This window comes from Pocillopora damicornis, chromosome 2 (genome assembly GCF_964200805.1).
Source record: "Pocillopora damicornis chromosome 2, jaPocDami1.2, whole genome shotgun sequence".
Taxonomy (NCBI): Eukaryota; Metazoa; Cnidaria; class Anthozoa; order Scleractinia; family Pocilloporidae; genus Pocillopora; species Pocillopora damicornis.
The window spans coordinates 23372753-23393497 of NC_142671.1; the positions used below are offsets into that span (position 1 = coordinate 23372753).

General features: G+C 38.5%; 1 protein-coding gene across 1 annotated transcript; it reads right to left on the minus strand.

The window, feature by feature from the left end:
* Nucleotides 1–5715: 5715 nt before the first annotated feature.
* On the minus strand, nucleotides 5716–17959 carry LOC113667332 (triacylglycerol hydrolase DDHD2). Its single transcript, XM_027183179.2, has 17 exons — nucleotides 17764–17959; nucleotides 15178–16061; nucleotides 14509–14716; nucleotides 14066–14155; nucleotides 13270–13411; nucleotides 12869–12971; nucleotides 12390–12495; nucleotides 12242–12276; nucleotides 11701–11756; nucleotides 11370–11550; nucleotides 10441–10536; nucleotides 9516–9841; nucleotides 8802–8883; nucleotides 8117–8207; nucleotides 7550–7711; nucleotides 7038–7179; nucleotides 5716–6640 (listed from the first exon to the last, which is right to left on the minus strand). The coding sequence occupies exons 1-17, from the start codon at nucleotides 17933–17935 to the stop codon at nucleotides 6589–6591; spliced, it is 2928 nt and encodes a 975-aa protein (XP_027038980.2). The 5' UTR covers nucleotides 17936–17959; the 3' UTR covers nucleotides 5716–6588.
* Between the last annotated feature and the right edge of the window lie 2786 nt (nucleotides 17960–20745).

The window sequence follows — 20745 nt, forward strand, 5'->3', positions numbered from 1 at the left end:
ATAATCTAATGATAGGGATTCCTAAAAGTGCCCGAGATATAGAGAATAATACATGGGCGCGTGCAGATATGGAATTTCCCTTCGAGTTGAGCAAGAGAAGAGAAATTCCGTATCTATAAGCAACCATGTGTTATTTTTTTTATCATATAAACACAATAGCCCTTTACTAGGAAAAAAAAGCCGATTTGATTTATGAATGAAAATAAATGAATCAAAAATTCTCGAATAATAATCGTAGAGTGTGTTGGCGCTGACTCTTAAGATGGAAAAATGCGTTGAATCATGATTACAAAAACAACAATGGTCGTAATTGTCAATTTGCAAAATTCTCATTTCTTGACTTTGTCCTTGTCGACAGAAAAAGTCTTTCAGGTACACGGCCAAAATCGGCCAGTGGCAAATCTTCCAGTTGTCGATTTTCATTCTCAGCCGAGAGAAATGCTAACATCAAAGCCACTGAATACGCAACTTTCGGTTTTTCTTTTAGTATATTGGTTTTCCTCCCCTTCTAGGAAAGTTTTAACCTCATTGTCTGTCAGTGATACGGATTTTTTGGTGTTTTAACCGCCATGATTCGAGAAAGCTCCGACAAACAACTTGTATTGAGAATCGTAGAGGCCTTGCCGTTCATTCATCAACCTGACCGAGTGGCGCCAAAGGCGAGTGCCGTGTAAGTAGCTGATTGGCCACTAACACTAAATACGATATTTTTTCACGTGTGTTTTTACGGCTTTACTCAGGGCCGAAAATCCCTGTAAAACACCGCAGTTTATGTGATAAACTAATGTAATAATCTAATGATAGGGAATCCTAAAAGTGCGCGAGATACAAACGCAACAATCCAATGGGAGAGCATCCCAAAAGTGCGCGGGATACTGACGTAATAATTCAATGAAAGAAAATCCTAAAAGTGCTCGAGATACAAACGTAACAATCCAATGAAACAGAATCCTAAAAGTGCTCGAGATACAAAGGTAACAATCTAATGAAAGAAAATCCTTAAAGTGCGCGAAATACTAATGTAAAAATCCAATGAAAAAGAATCCTAAAAGTGCGCGAAATACAAACGCAACTATCCAATGAAAGAGAATCTTAAAAGTGTGCGAGATACGCAACAATCCAAGAAGAGAGAATCCTAAAAGTGCACGGGATACTCACGTAACAATCCAATGAAAGAACATCCTAAAAGTGCTCGACATACTAACATGACAATCGCATAAAAAAGAAATCCCAAGAGATACTACGGTAATAATCGAATGAATGGGATTCCTAAAACTGCGCGAGATACTAATGTAAATACATACAAATGATACAAATGATACAAATGATACAAATGATAGGGAATCCTAAAAGTGCGCGAGATACAAACGCAACAATCCAATGAAAGAGAATCCTAAAAGTGCGCTAAATACAAACGCAACAATCCAATGAAAGACAATTCTAAACGTGCGCGAGATACGAACGCAACAGTCCAATGAAGGAAATCCTAAAAGTACGCGAGATACAAACGCAACAGTCCAATGAAAGAAATCCTAAAAGTGCGCGAGAAACGAACATAACAATCCAATGAAAGAAATCCTAAAAATGCGCGAGATACAAATGTAATAATCCAATGAAAGAGAATCTTAAAAGTTCGTGAGAAACCCATGTAATGATCCAATGAAAGAGAATCCTAAAATTACGAGAGATACAAACGCAACAATTCAATGAAAGAGAATCCTGAAAGTGTGAGAGATACGAACATAACAATCCAATGAAAGAGAATCCTAAAAGTGCACGAGAAACTTATGTAATAATCGAATGAAGGGGAATCCTAAAAGTGCACGAGAAACTAATGTAATAATCGAATGAAAGGGAATCCTAAAAGTGCGCGAGATACAAACGCAATAATCCAATGATAGAGAATCCTAGAAGTGCGCGAGATACGAACATAACAATCCAATGAAAGAGAATCCTAAAAGTGTACGAGAAACTAATGTAATAATCGAATGAAAGGGAATCCTAAAGTGCGCGAGATACAAACGCAACAATCCAATGATAGAGAATCCTAAAAGCACGCGAGATACTAATGTAATAATCGAAAGAAAGAGAATCTAAAACGTGCGCGAGATACTAATGTAATAATCGAATGAAAAGGAATTCCTAAAAGTGCGCGAGATACAAACGCAGCAATCCAATGAAAAAAAAATCCTAAAAAAGCGCGAAATACTAATGTAATAATACAGTGAAAGAGAATCGTAAAGGTGCGCGATTTACTAACGGAACAGTCGAATGAAAGGGATTCTTAAATGTGCGTAAGATAAAAACGCAACAATCCAGTGAAAGAGAATCCTGAAAGTGCGCGAGATACAAGCAAAACAATCCAACGAAAGAGAATCCTAAAAGCGCGCGGATACAAACGCAACAATCCAGTGAAAGAGAATCCTAAAAGTGCGCGAGATACTAATGTAACATCGAATGAAAAGGTTCCTAAAATTACGCGTGATACAAACATAACAATTCAATGAAAAAGAATGCTTAAAGTGCATGAGATGCTAATGTAACAATCAAATGAAAGGGATTCCTGAAAGTGCGCGGGATACAAACGCAAGAATCCAGTGAGAGAGAATCTTAAAAGTGTGTGAGATGCTAATGTAACAATCAAATGAAAAGGTTTCCTAAAAGTGCGCGAGATACAAACGCAACAATCCAATGGAAGAGAATCCTAAAATTACGAGAGATTCTATTTTAATAATCGAATCCAAGAGAACCCTTCAAGCGCGCGAGATTCTATCATAATAATCGAAGAAAAGTGAATCCAAAAAGTGCGCGAGATACGAACACAACAATCGAATGAAAGGGAATCGTAAAAGTGCGCAAGATACAAACGCTACAATTCAATGAAAAAGAATTCTAAATGTACGCGAGATACTAATGTAACAATCGTATGAAAAAGATCCTAAAAGTGTGCGAGATACAAACGCCACAATCCAATGAAAGAGAATCTTAAATGTGCGCAAGATACTAATGTAATAATCGAATGAAAGAGAATCCGAAAAGTGCGCCAGATACAAACGCAACAATCCAATGGAAGAGAATCCTAAAAGTGCACGAGATGCCAATATAACAATCGAATGAAAGAGAATCCCAAAAGTGCGCGAGATGCTAATGTAACAATCGAATGAAAGAGAATCCCAAAAGTGCGCGAGATGCTAATGTAACAATCGAATGAAAGGGATTCCTAAAAGTGCGCGAGATACTTATGTAACAATCTAATGAAAGGGATTCCTAAAGAGCGCGAGATACAAACGCAACAATCCAATGAAAGAGAGTCCTAAAAGTGCGCTAGATACTAATGTAAAAATTGAATGGAAGGGATTCCTAAAATTGCGCGTGATACAAACGTAACAATCCAATGAAAGAGAATCCTAAAATGCGTGAGGTGCTAATGTAACAATCGAATGAAAGGGAATCCTAAAAGTGCGTGAGATACTACTGTGACGATCCAATGAAAGAGAATCCTTAAAGTGCGCGAGATACAAACGCAACAATCCAATGAAAGAAAATACTAAAAGTGCGCGAGATACAAACGTAACAATTCAATGAGAGAGAATCCTTCAAGTGCGCGCGATACCAGCGATTCAATGAAAGAGAAATATTAATTTGCCTAGGATACTAGGGAAGATCTCATTCGATACAAGTCAGAAAAGGTTTATGCCCAAGAGCTTTTACAATTGAAGCCAGATTGATGCTCGTAGCATGTAAGACTTGACATCAGCTTTTTTTATCATCAGCTGAAACAAAGTAGTAGTATTGATTCGTCAAACCAACAGTACTGTAAACTACTAAAAAACAACCTTAGCCAGACACAGACCCAAGAAATTAATCATTAAAAAAAAATAGATTTGTTTCTTCGTTCTACTTTTCTTTCACTTCAAGTTTAAGCGTTCAGTGCGGGGAATTTTATTGACCCACCTTGCAAAAGTTATCCGGCTGTTTTTTTTATCCTCCTTTGAAATTCTTCAGGTCGAGATGTTCTTATTCTGCCTTCTTTGCTTGACACTATCCCAAAGAGAAAACAAACAGAAGATTACAAAACACGAATGCCCATCTTAAGTTAATAATTGTCGTCAATGATAAAAACCATGTCTGAATATTAGAAACGAAATCAGAGCTAGTACACTGTATAATAACAGGAGCCACTGAGAATCAGGCCATAGAGGTGGGAGATGAGATGTTTTTCTCAATACTCGTTGAAAAAGAGGTCATAAAACTTACTAGTCTTAAACAGTGGGGTACTGGTACATTCAACATCCAAAAGACAAGTAAAAAAGAGATTTCAAATAACAGTTAGTCTCTGCATAAGAGACTGTCATAGCTGCCCAAGGTCCACCCGGTTTGCGACAATGGCATGAAGTGATTAGGAGTAACCTTTCTCCCCCACCGTGGGACTCTAGATAGTCCATCACAGAGAAACAAGATTACGTCATGTTTACCCGCAGTTTGGAAGTAGCTATTTACAACAGCTAAGCGAGGGTTTCGATAAACGATCAATACAGTTAGGAAGAATTTCTCCTCGAACGCAAAGCGTCTCAGTAAAAGCTATCGTGGCGGCTGTCAAAAGAATTCGCAACACTCTAATCTGTTGAATGAACTACCCCTTTTTACATTTTAAGTCTGCGATTTAATTTTCAAGGCAACAAATAGAAACACGAACACGAATTCAAAATGTATTTGCCAATGGCTTACTTACTTTACTAGAATCCATGAGCAAATGACATCCTCGACGTCGAATTTGAACCAACGGTTTAGCAACCTCGATAAAACGCTCCTGCCTTGACAGAACGGATGATATCCAAGCTAATAAGGGTGAAACAACGAGTTTCCTGGCCCTAAAATGGCTGAAGAAGACGCTGAAATCTCCAATAGTCTGAGAGCTTTTTCCACGTGCAAGACTGATCGCAAACATGAATATTGATTTTGAAAATTATTTGTAATTCAGATGAGTTTTCCGAAATTTTGGGAGGCGGACCGAGAATCATCGGAAGACCTCGAGAACCTCTCTGTCACTTTCAATAGAATATAAAACGAAGTAGGATAATAAGCTATTGGCTGATTGTGGACTTGATCAGAGCGGATATTGTTGGACCTCTCTAGTTGTCAAAAGAAACTCGTGGAAAGAGACAAACAAAAAGGGACAAACAAGTGAAGAAGGTTAGTGAACCAATTAACCCTTTATCTCCCAAGAGTGATTAACATTTCACTTCTCCCTATCATATACATACATTATCCAGCAAAAAGGTAATGAGAATACTCAAACTTATCAGATACAAGATGATATCTTGATCTGACACCAAATTCTCGTTACCAATTTACAAGAAAATGTAACAGCTACTGTTACACGTAAATTACACCGTTTGAATAACTTGATGTATATTTACAGTGGTATAAACACAGTGGGTAAATTTTCACTTTGGAAATACAGGGTGGTCACTAAACGAACCGGTATAAAGTCGTCACCATCTCCTAACGATGCAGTTTTGGAATAATGTCAGATTGAAAAGTGATCGAAGCTAATTTATCAAAGTAAAGTAACATGAAAATTTGTAAAATTATTTTATTCTCTTATAGTCACTATTAAAGAAATTTCCGCAGTTTGACAAGTAGCAATTTAAAACTGAAACCACAAAAACTTGGAAGCTTACGTGTTACCTCAGCAGAAGAAGGTCCAGAACAAAAAATATCCACATTTATTAATTAATCACCAAAAAGAATCCTTACACAGTAGCTAGGGAACATAAGCCTCTCCACTAAAACAAACGAGGCCAGGGGAGAGAACACGGGCTATCTATAAAACAGATCCCATGTTGCCGAGGGTCTGTGTTCAGTAACATATCACAGATGACGTCAAAACGTGGTAAGAACAAGAAAGTGGCACACGTGGTACAGCCGAGTGTGTCACTGATTGTTGATAGTGGTGTCATTTTTGCGCCTTCCCTCCAATGGGGACGAACCAATCAAAATGTATGATTCAGCTTATTCTACAAATTCAAATAATCTACATTTTTTTCTGAATTTTTATTGACCAGGATCACCGACATTTTCCGAAAAATAATTTGAAAGCATATTCTATTAAACATTAATTTGTGTCTCATAAATTTTTGTACAGATGAAAATCCCCCGCGAAGTACTTCCACTTTTGCTTGAAACCAACCTACAGTGTACATACAAACCGGCCAGGGGGGTTTTACCGATGACTGGCATTCTTCTTTGTTCTTGCGTACGTTTTCCTTTGAGACAATTCACCCGCCATAAATGTTCCTTGAATATTCTTAAGTTCAGAAGTAATGAATGTTTATAGTAGAGGTACGCATTTTACGCCCGTAAGTATCTTGGCAGAAGTAAACATCGACGATTAAAGTCAAAATTTGAAATTACTTTTCAAAGAGTTTAACGGGCATTGACTAAGCTGTTGAAATCTACGATCATAGCAACTTCACATGTGATGTGTTTGGTATCTCCAAGCACGTCCTAAATCATCCCTAGTTCAGTAGCATGGTTGTCAAAACAAGATCTTTCAGTCTCCATCAGCTAAATGCCATCTTGTTATTAATTTCTATAGATTTCTTTTAACATAAAAAGAGCTGTATCCTCTGACAACCTGTGAGAAACAAAAAAAATATCATTATTTACTTGTTAATTTGTTTCCACGTCCTGTCTCTCTTTTTCCGTCGGTGTATACCGGGGAAGAATCGGAAGAGTCAAGGAGATGACCAACGTTCGATATGTTTGGCAGGGAGCCAGGGAGACTAGGCCTAGTGCATAGAACTGAGGCTTAGGATTTGAGGCTTGAACCTCCCTTGAGAAACAATCTGAAGGAAAAACTCGCCTTTTTAAAAGCTGTTTTTACAGACTTCCGTTGCTAAACTAAAAAACATCTATAGAAGGAACATCAAAAGAAAAGGCCAGAAACAGAACAATTCAAACTACGAAAGAACATTTCGTTCGCTTATCTTCATTCCAGCAAGCCTAAAAACGAAGGAGCTAAGATGACTCACCAGTAACAAACGTGACTACCAAGTGCGAACAGATATTCATTCAGACTTTCTATTGGTTTCTCTTGAAGTACGTAATCTATCCGCTGGCCACCGTTTAGTCGTCCTACTTCGACCACTAGTCCTGGGTGATCGGGAAGAGACTCTGAAGGAGACATAAAAAAGAAAATTGCAAGAAGTTTGGATTTTAATTCTTAGGATGTTGAAAAGCCAGTAACTTATTAAGTCCAATAGAAAGCTATAAGAACCAATAAAAAGTATAAATAATGCGAAAAAGAGACCATCAGAAAATGGAGTTGACAAATAGCCCCGAAGAAGATACTGCTCAAAAGTGTTTGCTGAAAATTGTGTCTCCAACTTTAGACCATATTTTGAGTGGTTAATAACATCAAATAATCATTGAGACAAATTCTCAATTAGCTTTATATTGGGAAGAAAACGCGCGTAGCTAAACCCCCAACAACAGTAAATCACTGCATATCCTCTTGACACTTATCGATTACATAACTGCTCACCTGTGACTTCAGTAGCTTCCTCCACAACAGAGTCTTGTTCGTCAGGGCCTTGAGACGAGTGAGCTCGTGCAAATTCATTGAGTGATTCCCACGTTTTACGTGCAGAATCAATGAGGCTCTGCTTTAGATTAGCGCCCAGTCTTGATAGATTCTCGCGGAGTTCTAAAAAAATTGGAAAAGAAATTCCAGTTAAGCTGTGTGCTAAACTCCCGTGTACCTTATCAAAATTACCAAACAAAAATCCTTTCATGAAATACACGAGATCACTTCAAAAGTTCATTTTTTAAAAAATATATAACACTTTCTATCGTCAGTTGTCTTCCACTGAGTAGTTCTCCCTTTTTCTTATTTCATCATTTATAATAATAGTGATTTTTTTACCTGACTATTTTTGAATAACTAAAATTATCAATGACTGTTATTTAGGTTTCTCTCTTTTATAGACTAGCCCACCAAGATTAGCATTTAGCTATCTGCCTGCTAAACTGACAAAATAAAGATTGTTAGATGTTGTTAGAGATCTTTTCTACGGTTTTCCGAAAAGAAAGCAAAGAAGAGTGACATTACCCAGATGCATTCGTTTCCTTCCCTTGTGGTGTGCCATCAAAACAGGGTCGGCTCGAACAGAAGGATTCACTAAAGGTTCGATTCGGTATGCCTGCGATGGAGAAATGTTAGTTAGGTGGTTAGGCCGGCATAGCGTGCGAGATGGTCCCCATTATAAGCGCTGCAGGTATAGGCGTTTTTCCGCCCGCCGAAAGATTTGGGACGAGTCGGGGAGAGGTTAGTCAGGGGTCTGGCACTACTGTCAGTGTCGGACTATGTGCAGACCTCTTGCCGGCTCAGGTTGCTTAAGGCTTGAGTACTAGTACCTAAGCGCCAATAATGAGGGCCAGTAATTACCTGTACCTTCTAGAGAGTCTAAAGGAATGCGATTGACGCAGCAATTCTCTCTCTCTTGAGTAGTGCGGGATGGATTTGGTTTTGCTAAACTTCGCTCTCCAAAAAGTCTAAAAACTAGTGCCAACCTCTCAAACAGTTGGAAGCAAATCCAAAACCAACAGCGATTAAGTCGCTTGCATTTTTCCGCGCTTCAAGGCACTCTGTCTAATTTCACGCCGAGTTCTCATTGGCTTTCGACGATTTCACCTTTACTCTGATTGGTTGCTGTGATTACTTTGGTTTTAGATTTTTGACACTCAATTGAAAACTGCTCTACCAAGAGAGATGAACTATAATCCGTTGAGCTTACCACAGGATCAAACGGATGAAAAATGTTGAAGAGACGTGGACATGTGGGCAGCTGAAAGTCCTGGCCGATTTCATCCACACCTCTGTAGGAGAATCAATTCGTCAATTTAGAAATAACAGCTGTGCTGATGATATCATCAGTTTATCATTAGTGTTATCATTAATCTGTCCTGACGGTCTATAAAATAAAATGTAACAATTTATTGAAAGTGAATTTAAAAAACAAATCAGTGCAACCACGGCTTGGTATATAAACGCTGATACTCGTTAGCCTCATTTTTCCGCGAGAGGTCTGTGGGGCCTATGAATCTGCACTGTTGGCGATCCCTTGTGTCGATGAAAACCTAAAGTATTTCCCTCTGGGAAAAGAGTAGCGGGTGACGTGACGATTTTCTGGGATGTACTATTCCTCTGCTTACAGAGATAAAATTCATTTTGAATAAACTTGGTTACAGTAATTGAAATAGGCAGCGGTAGCCTTGGAGCAGGCCCTCATTATCAGCACTTCGGCACGAAGAAAGCCCACGGGAAGGTATGATGCCTCGAGGAACGCGAGCCGGTGAGAGGTCTGGCACTGATGATTATTAGAACCAGACCTGCGGCAAACCTCTCCCCGACTCGTCTCAAATCTTTGCGCAGGCGGAAAATCGCAGCGCTAAATAATGAGTAATGAGAGCTTCCTCGCAGGTTACCCACGATAGAAGACCTTTCTCACCTCACTGTCAAAAACATTCCTATGGGAGAACCCAACGCGAACAACGCATAAAATTCTAAATCCAGTTGCGGGTATTCTACGAAAGGCTGTCCTGTTCCCGCGAGTCCTTGTTGATAAACAACTTCCACACTGGATACAGAAGCAACAGATAGAGACTTGCTTGTTGCTATGTCTGGTCTAGACACAGCACAGGATGATGCCTTCTCCGCCGCGGAACTTGTCTGTTCCTTGGAAACTTCTTTTAACTTTTTACGTTCAGATTTCGCTTTCGCTGTCGCTTCTGCTCTTGCTTTTTTATTCTCCTCTCTTTCCAGTTTTCTTTTTTCCTGCAGAATTGAAGAAAGTTAAGGCGCTTTTCAAATAATGTAAAAAGTGCTTACATTTTCTTTTGCTGAAGTTGAGACAGAAAGCCTTCAGTCGATGTTCAGGAAATCTCTTTGTTTCGCTGTTGGCTATTCACAAGTCTCCAATTCATGCATTTTGGCGAAGCAACCACATACAAGTCTAAGTCAGACATGAACAAAGGCCGGGTAAGTTTCTAAACAAACTGTGGTGCTGCGTCGGTGGAAGAGTATAGCAAGGTAATTTGGTATTACAAATGAGTTGATAACGTAAATTGGCCACCGTAAAGGGTTTCAAAGCTGACGTTTCGAACGTCAGCCCTTCGTCACAGCGAATGCATTGACATGACTTTGCTTTGATTCAGTTAAATCTTTTACATCTGTATGAGATTACATCACCAGCGAGAAGATGTTACCTTCCCAAACAATCAGAATTCTAACCCAAACTAATCATGCGACTCTTCCCGCGTTTTCCTGGTCTTGTGATTCGATACACATTTTGCTTTCATAGCAATCAAAAATCAAACAACGATAGCCGCATATAGCTGACCGAGAACCGTTATCATTGTAAAGTAAAAACTCACCATAATTGATTTTTGACTATTCAGGTAGCCTATTAATTTCTTTCTAGGTCCCATAGGTATTCCCATTTCCTTGATATCTTCCTCTCCACACAGTAACTGCGGAAAATCAACCAAAAATGAGCCAATAAAACCAGTAATGTTAACCATTTACGCTCTAACACCAGTATGAAAATTCTCCATACTGTTCTCTGGACATTTCCTGAGGTGCTGACAAGAAAAATTTGTTTAAACAATTACGAGCTTCTTTAGTTGGTGATCATTTTCTTTATTCTCATGACCTTACTGTGTGATTCAGGGATACAATTGTATGGAGAAATTAGACGCTGGTCACTCAAAGGGCCTAAGGGATAAAGTGACGTCGTTCTTTACCGGACATGATGTCGAAATGTTAGAGTCAGTCAGAGACCATACACGTAAAAAAGGCGATTAAAACAAATACAAAGAGTGCAGCAGAAAAGAGAAAATACTCAGTTAACATCTAAGAGAAGCGGAGAATTAATTTTTTGAGACATACGAACATACCGAGAAATGAACCATTATTTGATATTCCCTATACTTTAGAGAAATTTTCGATTGAGTGTCAAAAGTAATTGGTTTTGTTTAAGTTTGCTCTGTGATTGGTCCAAAAAACTCGCGCCACTCTCTCAACCAATCAGATGCAAAACTAACACCAATCACGATTTGTTCGCCCGCATTTCCTGCGCTTTAGGCAGTTTAGTTGTTTTTATCTTGAGTTCTCTCATTGGCTCTTCGGGGTATTTTCCTTTCTTCTCATTGGCCGTTTAAATAACTTTGGTTCAAGTTTTATGACACTCAGTCAAAAAGCACTCCAAAGACAAGGTAAGGTTGAATCGACTATCATTTCAGGCAAACATATATGTATCTCATTGGTTGTACAAGACAAGTATTTCATTGGTTGATCAACTTACAAATGTCTCCATGTCCATCTCTTCCGACTCAAACAAGTCGACGTATTCAGGTATACCAAGCTGTGCTAGCGCATCTCTAAGGGCTGGGTACGACTCAGCTTCCTCATCCTCTGAATCCTCATCTGAATCTTGTCCTTGGTCGTTACTGTTGGCTGCGAGGCCATCTGTGCTGAGAATTTCGCTGAAAAAAAAAATTAAAAGAATATTTCATCCAAACTTGACAAAAGAAAAAAATGCCAGAATAACCTCATCAAATGATATCGTTACTGGCTGATCTTTATCTTCAGCACAGGTATTACGAACTTACATGGGAAAAATACAAAATGCTTACCTTGCTTCTTCAATCAAAGGTTGCTTTGCTAAGGGGATTTGCTTTTGCTTGTCTTTCTAAAGTAAGAAAAATGGACTGATGTTGTAACTTCATATCGCAAATAACAAAGACTTCTTAAAGAGCTGTTCAGAAACAGTTCAAACAAATCAATTTTCGTGTGCTAGGGCCAGTGAAGACGGGAGACACTGGGCTTGATGGTCAGTACGCTGGACTCCCGTTCAAGAGGTCTAGGTTCGAGACCTGGCCTGGTCAATGTGTTGTGTTCACGGGCACAACGATTTACACTTGCTGTGCCTCTCCTCCCAGGAGTATAACTGGGTACTGGTGAATTGTCACGGAGGCTTGATGAAATGCTGGGGAAAACCTTGCAATGGACCAGAATCCCATCCAGGGGGGATTTGTAATATTCCTAGTTGCTTCATGCTGCATGAAAACCAGGATAAGATCCGACTGGGTGGACCAGTAGTCTTGAGTACTGACTAAAGGCTAGTGACAAATTTTGACACAGCCAATGAACCAGATACCAAACAAACTCACTTACCTGATGTTGAAGAATATCAAATAGAATACTTGAGCCTGAAAGGAAATCAATATACAGCTTACTTTGTGTAATTTCTACTTTTCTGCCAACTTGACAGAGAGGATCAGTCATAATCTATTGCACTGATGATATTTTGCTCAATCCTTACCTAAGCTGTGTCCACAGACTGAATATTTCCCATTAAACATTGGATTCCTTTTCTTGAAGATTTCCAATAATCGCTTGATGTCATCACCCACTGTGTTGACTATGTTCTGTACAAAAGAAAGTGATAAAAAAGGGCCATACTAAGTGAAATCTTGTTTCACTCAGTTCAGAACTTGCAGGAAGTCTCGCTAATCTCCCACACAGGTCACCATCTAGCATTCTGCCAAGTTATCACATCAGTCTGTCAAACTTTACCACACCAAGGCAAATATAGAACATGGCACATTTAATCATTTTTTCAACCCAAATTCCCAACATGAATTTATGGAATAAAAGATACCTTGTTTCACTTACATAACTTTGTATCAATTAATGTAATGTCTATCATGTCAGCTTTTTACAGTTATTCACACATACAACTGTATATCTTTCATTCAACTGTGAGATATTTTCACTGGAAATATTGTAAAAGAAACTTACTTGACAATATGTTGGGCTTGTGTAAAAAAGAATGTCAACAAGGGTTGAGTTTGTAAACTCTCTTAAGCGACGTATGCTGCCTAAGGATATGGACTGAAGTCTTCTGCAGATGTAAAACAATTGAAACAGTTTTAGAATCATCAAATAAATATGTAAGAAAAAAAACTTAATTGAGCAAAATATTGGAAAGCTCTCTTGTTACTCTACTGTATTTATTCTAACAAACAAAATTTTTACACAGAATAGAATAAGTAAAAAAACTGTTGGGTGAGATTGTGTGACATGCATTCATAAATACTGTAGTTTAAAATTTGCCATGTTAAGTTTTACTAATTTTGTTTTTTTTGGCATCTTGCTGATTAAATATTCAATATTCCCAATTGTAGGGTAAGTGAACTTACTCATCTACACCAGTAGAGTCATTGTGAAGTTTTGAGTGCCACTGAACAGGAAGAAACTCCACCCTTCCGATGGCACGACCTCCGGACAACTCCTCATGATGATCAAAGAGCATTTGAAGGCTGACTTTTCGCAGATCATCAACTAAGATTGCCAGAAAGAAGGGTTTAAAGTAAGTAGGCCTCATTAGTGTCAACATCAGCATCTTAAATGCAGTGGTTTCCATAAAGGCCAGTTACTGGAAAGCCCCCTGTAAGACCTCACCAACATCTGTTTACCCTGCAAGCATGCTCTCATTTTTGGGTTTTGCCTTATGGCGCAGCTACCTGTTATACCATCTGCAGCTGCAAAAAGTTATTAAAAACCCTGCTAAAAGTTACCTTTCAGGTGTTGAAGTAAAACAGTTTTAGTAACTCCATCAAGATTTGGGGATGCTTTCATTCAAAACTGTTTATTTGTGTAGAAAAATTAAAAGTTTGATTATTAATTTGCGGGTACTTTAAAGAGCTAGCCATGCTTCATCAGTAAAGCCAAAAGACAAGAATTTTGTGATGACACTTCTAGAGCAAGAGGTGCAGCTGATAAAACACTTGGCATGAAGACTCACTGCCCATACAGCAATGGATAAAATTAACCCTATCTTGGTACCAATGATTATTGCACACAATTCAAATGTTAAGAATGTACATGTAAGGGAGTTTAAAACTTAAAATATCCAAGCTTTTACACAGATTTTTTAGGAAAATGTAGTGTTGTGCTCTTGATATAAATGTATATGTATTGCTTTACTGTACTCACCACATTCAATAATATTTCTAAAGTTCAGATCAGCAATTGGCCCAATGCCATGGACAACAAATACCAGATGGTCAATTTGAGCAGGTTCACCTGAAAGGAAGGTATAACAAATATGTGATGTTTCTATAATGATACTATTAATTACATTACATACCAATGATATTCATGGCATCATAGACAAACATAAAATTATGTGGGGGCAAATCTCATTACAGGTTTCAAAGGTGCACATATTTCTAAATACTCAATTAAACCTTTACATTAGTTCTAAGAAATGTAGCAAAGGCAAGGCTTTCTGTTCCAGAAATGGAAACTGCAAAGCTAAGATTGGTCATCAAACTAAAATTCCTGTATTTGTAGCTCTTTTATTTGTCAGCTTTAAAAAAGAACTTTGAGTCAACCATCCCTTGGGTAGGATCTGCACAATAAACACACTTACGTACCATCATTGATTTCATCCTCAATGTCTGCCACCCCTCGTCTGACCACTTTAGGCCTGGCTACAGTGTCCTCACCACTCCAGTTCTGGGACTCATTGTTTGGTACAAAATGTACCATAACATTTGCATTATGCATCACAACGTGCTCTCCATCTGATAGTTCCACTCTACATGGCCATTTGGCCTCACGAAATCCCAGGAGAAACTCAGCCTGAAAAAAAGTAACAAAATTAAAGGTGCACTCTGGACTAGGTCTCTAGAGATATTTTGCATGTATAAGCACCTTACTTTCGAATGTTAGATTAGATGAAAAAAGTATCCTGAAGAGAAAATTAAATGCCATATTTCCTGTTGTTTGATGTTTTCAAACAGAGGAAAGGACAAATTATTATCAAATTAAATGTCTTATGCCCCATGAGGGCACTCATAGTTTTTCAAGAGTATTCACAATTGCTGTATCTACAAAGATTTCAAGAAGTGATGATTAGAAAGTGGGGTGACAAAGAGCCCTTTAAATGCCATGTAACAATCTTTAAGCTTACTGGGTTGAGTTCAAAATAAGTTCGGCAATAATACCTAACTTACATGAGAACAAATTGATAGACCTGCCTTACATTAAAGTGAGATGAAGCATCTATATGCTACTTATATATATTTCGACAAACACAATACCTCAAGCCTAGCTGCCATATCCTCTTTATAAGGCACAAGTTTGGACTCTCCATCTCCTTTGTGGAACCAAGTGCACCTTCTTACAACAGACACATCCTCCTCCCAGTAGAGAGGGTATCGCAGCCTTTTGTCAAGGTTCACATCATATCGACCACCATCAGTAGCTACAATTCGGTCACCACCAGCTGAAGAAGTTTTCAATGCCTGCTCTAAGTTTTCAGAATCTATGTATGAGAAAGGTTTCCAAGCACAATTTCCTTTCTGATAAAACCAATGAGGTTTGACAGGTTCAACTGTTGCAGGTGGTGTAACAGGGGTAATTCCGCCTTGTACTTGAGGAGGAGACACAGAACTGCTGTATTGATATGGAAGTTGAGGTGAGGGGCGAGGCACGGAAGATGAGGAAGAGGACTGGTACAGACTTGGTGGAGTTGGTGGAGTCTTGGGCCAAGCAGTAGATGATTGGGATTGGGGTAGACTACTAAAAGGAACAGGGGAAGTTTGAGGCAAATTATTGGCTGGTGGTAGAGATGGAGACTGGACCCAACTGGCTGTCACTGGAGGTGAAGACTGAGGAAGAGTAGATACTGCTTTTGGCGGAGTCTGAGACCCAGGTCCCTTGGCTGGTGAACCCTGGTATGGAGATTTGCTGACAGGAAGTTGAGGACTGGAAAAAGTACCAGCTGTACCTTGAGTAGATGTTTGTGGTGATAGGAAGTCATCATGACCAGATGAGGAAGAAGATGCCATAGTAAAGAATGGTGATGTTTGGGTCTTTACATGTGATGCTGCAGACTGAAAAGGTGTTGGAGCCTGCTGTTGTGTTGATGGCTGCTGTCCAAGAAAACTGTCCTCTTCACCAACATGCTCCAGGGCTGGTGTAGCTACAGGTGAAAGGCAAAAGAAAGGACATTACAAATGAATGGATAACATCATTCTACACATAAATCTAATTGCAATAACCCTATCATAGAAATAAAAAAGTGAAGAAAAAAACAGAAGAAAAGAAAAAAGCTAAATACAATTAATTAGCATATAAAAATATGCTGTGGCTATGTTTCCAAATTTCAACCAAAAGGGTCCATTGAACTTTTCCAGAATATCAAACTCTTGTTTAGAAATGTCAAGCATTTCTAAAAACCTCTTTTGTGTTCTAACCAATGAAATATCCAACCAAATCACACTGGAAGATCCCTGTATTTACCACACTTGACTCAACCTAAGGGTCAGAAGTATTTAAAAAATTCCCAAAGAAATCTTTGTGCACATCTCATAAGAGTATTCTGTATGTTTCAAGAATTGCCTGGCCATACCAAAAAATTATCCTAGTTTTGAAGTGATTGAATTCACCAATATTATGCATAAGAAAAATACTAGCTTTCTACGGCAAGTTTATCACAATTAGGCATATATGTACTAATAATAGGCCTAGGATACCAGGAGTCAAATAATAATTCTTCATTTATTTTTCTTGGCTCTGGTTGCTCTTCTCATAATAGATGGTGCAGTGAGAGCTAGTATTTTGAAGAAAGACTTTGGGCAAAGACTTAAGTAGAGTACTGCCACTGAAATAAAAAACCCTCATACTGTATTTAATGAAACCATCTCATTTCCTCAAAGTATCTGCCACAAGACACAATAGGGTCCAAAATTAAGAGCAGCTAATGCAACTTGATGGCAAACCAGGTGTTGTGAGCCAGCTACTGACACACTTAACAAAACATTAATAAGGAAACATATCCTTTTTTGCATCTAAGTTTCTTACAGCTGGGGAAAATAATTTTTGTAAAAGGTGTCATGATATCGGCTAGCCTCCATTTCCAGCTAGTGGTCATCATATTAGTACCTAGGCTACCACATATAAAATATAGGCATTGATCATTATTCACGTGTGATGTGTTTTAGTTTAATGTTCTTCTTGCTTCTGAATAAAACAGTGTGTGTCTTATAATCTACACCTCCTGTTCTTAAAACAAGAACCACAACAAAAGGTACTATTGAAATTAACTGACCACCATGACCCAGAGAAGTTGCAAAATATGCATCAACTCTATAGTCATTATCATTTAGCAGGTGACAGAAATAAATGGTAAAATTTTTTACTCAGTCTAAGACTACAGACCCTGGAACTAATACTCTCTTCAGTAATGTCCCCACTCAGGGCAACTGAGGAAGTAAATGTACCCCTTCTACTGCCACAAAAGAAAAGAAGAGGCACCAATCTTCTGTGAAATAATTGATGTGGGGTTACAGCATCCAAAAAAAAGACCATAATCATGATTTTAAATTAGTTTCATGAGACTTTTCTAAATCAAAACGTCATAAATAAGTGCGACGCTATCAGTAATCGTTCCCATATGAAACAACAACATATTACAGAATAATAAAAGCAGAAAATCTCCCATCCGTTTGCATGAGCACGAAAATATATTCCAAGCCATTACATACGTGGAGCATGAGAATTATCTCTAATTGCACACATCAATCTGATCAATTTTGTTTTCAAAGCAAGGTCGATGATCTTAGATCTGAATCAACGAAAAATTGAATCTTAAAGTTTAAAACCCTTATACCGAAACACATTACCTCTACTGGTGGTCGGTGTTGCAGTTGTTTGATTTCTCAACAAAATTGGGGAAGAATCGGAAGCTGGCACAAGAGTAGGTCCAAAGTTCAAATTCCCACCAAGGTTGGCGAGAGATATCCCGTGCAAAGGCGTATGTTTTTGCGATGAATCAGAACCTTGTCGGTCCGCCATCTTGAAAATGGACACGTCAGAACAATGTGTTGAGATTGCGGGCTCGAAAAGAAGCTTCAGCCTTAGCGCGCATTGCGGACCTAATTTGCGATGGGGTTTCACGTAAAGTATAATAAATTCATAATAGGTAACTCTGAGCTTGTTAAGTACACCTATTGAGTATGATATGTTTACTCTCTAATTGGGAACTCAATCGACAAAGAACCTACCGAGCAGAGTTATTCGTTTTGAAGAAGATCAGAAACATACAGTGGCGCCTCCAATCGGGTTCCATTAGTGTGGTTGGATTGATTAAAATACTTACTTAACTAACAATGAATATGACATTGTTTTATTTTTCTGTCTTTTAATCTGCTGGAAATATTAATTCAAACAGCTGAATGATGTATGAAAACTATAATTCACATAAATTTCTGCGATCTTGTTTGTTTAATTCGCACAAGTATAGTGCAACGATTTAAGTGCCACAGGTAGTTGCAGAATCGAGTGCACTAGGTACACCTCACGTTTTAAGGGGTTCAGATGTCCCTAGAGCGGAGGTTTGAAGAGGGCCTAGAATAAGTGTCTATTCCTCCTTTTGGATGATATGGAGCTTTTCCCTAAACAGAGGTAAATAAATACAAAGGCTGCGTAAATAATCTTCCCGGATCAAAGTTTGTCTCCTGAATGGAGGTGGCCATTGGATAGGAGGCCACTATTTTTCTCATGAAAGATAAGCAGTTTCTGCAAAAATTTTTTGGAAGAATAACTAGTCAGTCTACGCGAGTTTGTTCTTCTGCGTGTAGGTGAACGATGATGTTTTAATTTATTGGCGCGCGCGGGTAGAAAACTCGGTTATCGCAAGTATAATGGAGGTTTGCAAGAACGAGAAAAACCTGAAAGTCAACGGCTCCAAAAAATTTTGCGCACATCACCAGATTTCTTAAAAACGTATACCATTACATCAAGGTGGTTCTGGCTGACTTTGAATGCTCTATTATCTGTAGAGTGCGACTTTTTCCAAGTTTCATGAAAACGATCATAGCGTGAAGCGTTATGTCACGCGAGCGGTACGATAGTGTCGTGGATGATGTCGAATAGATGTCACATTGTAACGGTTTTTAGCCCCGCAACATCAGAAAAAATTATATTTACCATTATTGCTGAAGATTTTAAGTAATGATATGAAAGACAATCAAGCTGAAGATATGAAAGACGATAATGACAAAGAACACTCCACGGTAAGTTGACCTGAAAACTAAAAAAATTGAATGGCTCATAACATTGACATAAGGAGATAATTTTAAAATGGAATCGATTCAATTTCTCAACTGATTTAAAAGTCCCAGTTCAAATAGGTAATTATGGAACGGTGAAGTTGAATTTCCTTTAAAATGATAGGCTGTTGTTGTCGTTGCTTCGCCTATGCTGCTGCTATTGCTGCTGATTAGTAATGACTGCAGTGAATAACATTTACTTACAGTCGTGCATGGGGTAAAAAAGGTACACTGAATAGAACAAGGAGTAACCGATGATTCTTGCATTTCTTTAACTCCGTAATTTCCTTTCCCAATCCTATTCGTTATTCTCGAATAGACACCACCCTCCAATCAGATTTATGCGGCGTTAATCCAAGTTTCATGACAAAAACAGGAAAGAATAGAACAAAAACGTTACAACTCGATTTGGTAGTTGTCTACAACACTGTTGTTTTACAAATCATAAGTCCAACAATTACGATTCTATCCCGAAAACAAAAAAAAGCCCAACAGTAGAACTCTGGACATGTTTCTGTTTCATACCAACAAACATATGACTTACTGTGCTGTTTGTAACTAAACAACAGTTCGAGCAATTTTCAATTTAGTGTCGAAAGCAATCCGAGATTGCATTGCTTTTGCTTCACTTCGCCCTGTGAACAGTCGAGAAAACTGGCGCCAATCTCTCAACCAATCAAATGCAAAACTAAAACAAACACGAATTGGTCACCCACGTTTTCCCGCGCTAAGTTTGGACAGTTTGGTTGGTTTCACTTTGATCTTTGACTTTTTAAGGTATTTCCCTTTCTTCTGATCAACCGTTATGATAACTTTGTTTTTGGTTTTAATTAAACAACAAATAGCTAATTTAGTTATTTTCACACAGCCTTCATCGATTGAACGCCACAGCTTAAGTGAAGTGGGTCGCTCTTCACCGAGCTGTCGGATCTGTCAGTCATCCAGGCGGTCTGTTCAGGAATTGGGGGAGCTCCTTGATAGTCCCTGTCATTGCAGGGGCACTCTTGGTTTCGTACACAAACATTGCATGGAGACATGGTTGCGCGTGCGCAAGCAAGACACCTGTGAATTGTGTCATTTTAAATTTGAGACGAGGTGGAGATACAAGCCATTTCGTGAGGTAGGCAGGGGTCTCAGTCTGTATTGCACATTCATTGTTAAGATCGTACGCAGTTAGCATTATACTGATAAGGCGTAAGCCGATTCCCCATGAAAAATAGTAATCGACCTCTTAAGATGGGCATGGATCAAAAATATTTAAAACCTGAGAAGTAAGAGAGATAACCTGTTGAAGTTGAACCAGGAACAAATGTTAAGTCAAAAGAGTTAAATAAAATAATGTCCAAAACATAGACTTACATGTTGCCAAAAGAGCTTGATACAACGAAAACTTCATACAACGAAAATTTGTGGTCGAAAATATCCAAAAACGTTTAACCTAACCCTTTACACCCTAACATCAGTATCTATATTCGCCATACGCACCTCAATTCGTTATTCGTGTGCTATAATTCTGATAAGGATATATTCATTTAAAAATCAAAGCTTCTTAAC

Coding starts and splice junctions, on each gene's coding strand:
- LOC113667332 (XM_027183179.2), bottom strand. CDS start 17,935: ATGGCGGACCGACAAGGTTCTGATTCATCGCAAAAACATACGCCTTTG. Junction 10,537..11,369: donor AGATGGACATGGAGACATTT/GTAAGTTGATCA, acceptor GATTTTCCGCAG/TTACTGTGTGGAGAGGAAGA. Junction 7,180..7,549: donor GGAAGCTACTGAAGTCACAG/GTGAGCAGTTAT, acceptor TGTCTCCTTCAG/AGTCTCTTCCCGATCACCCA.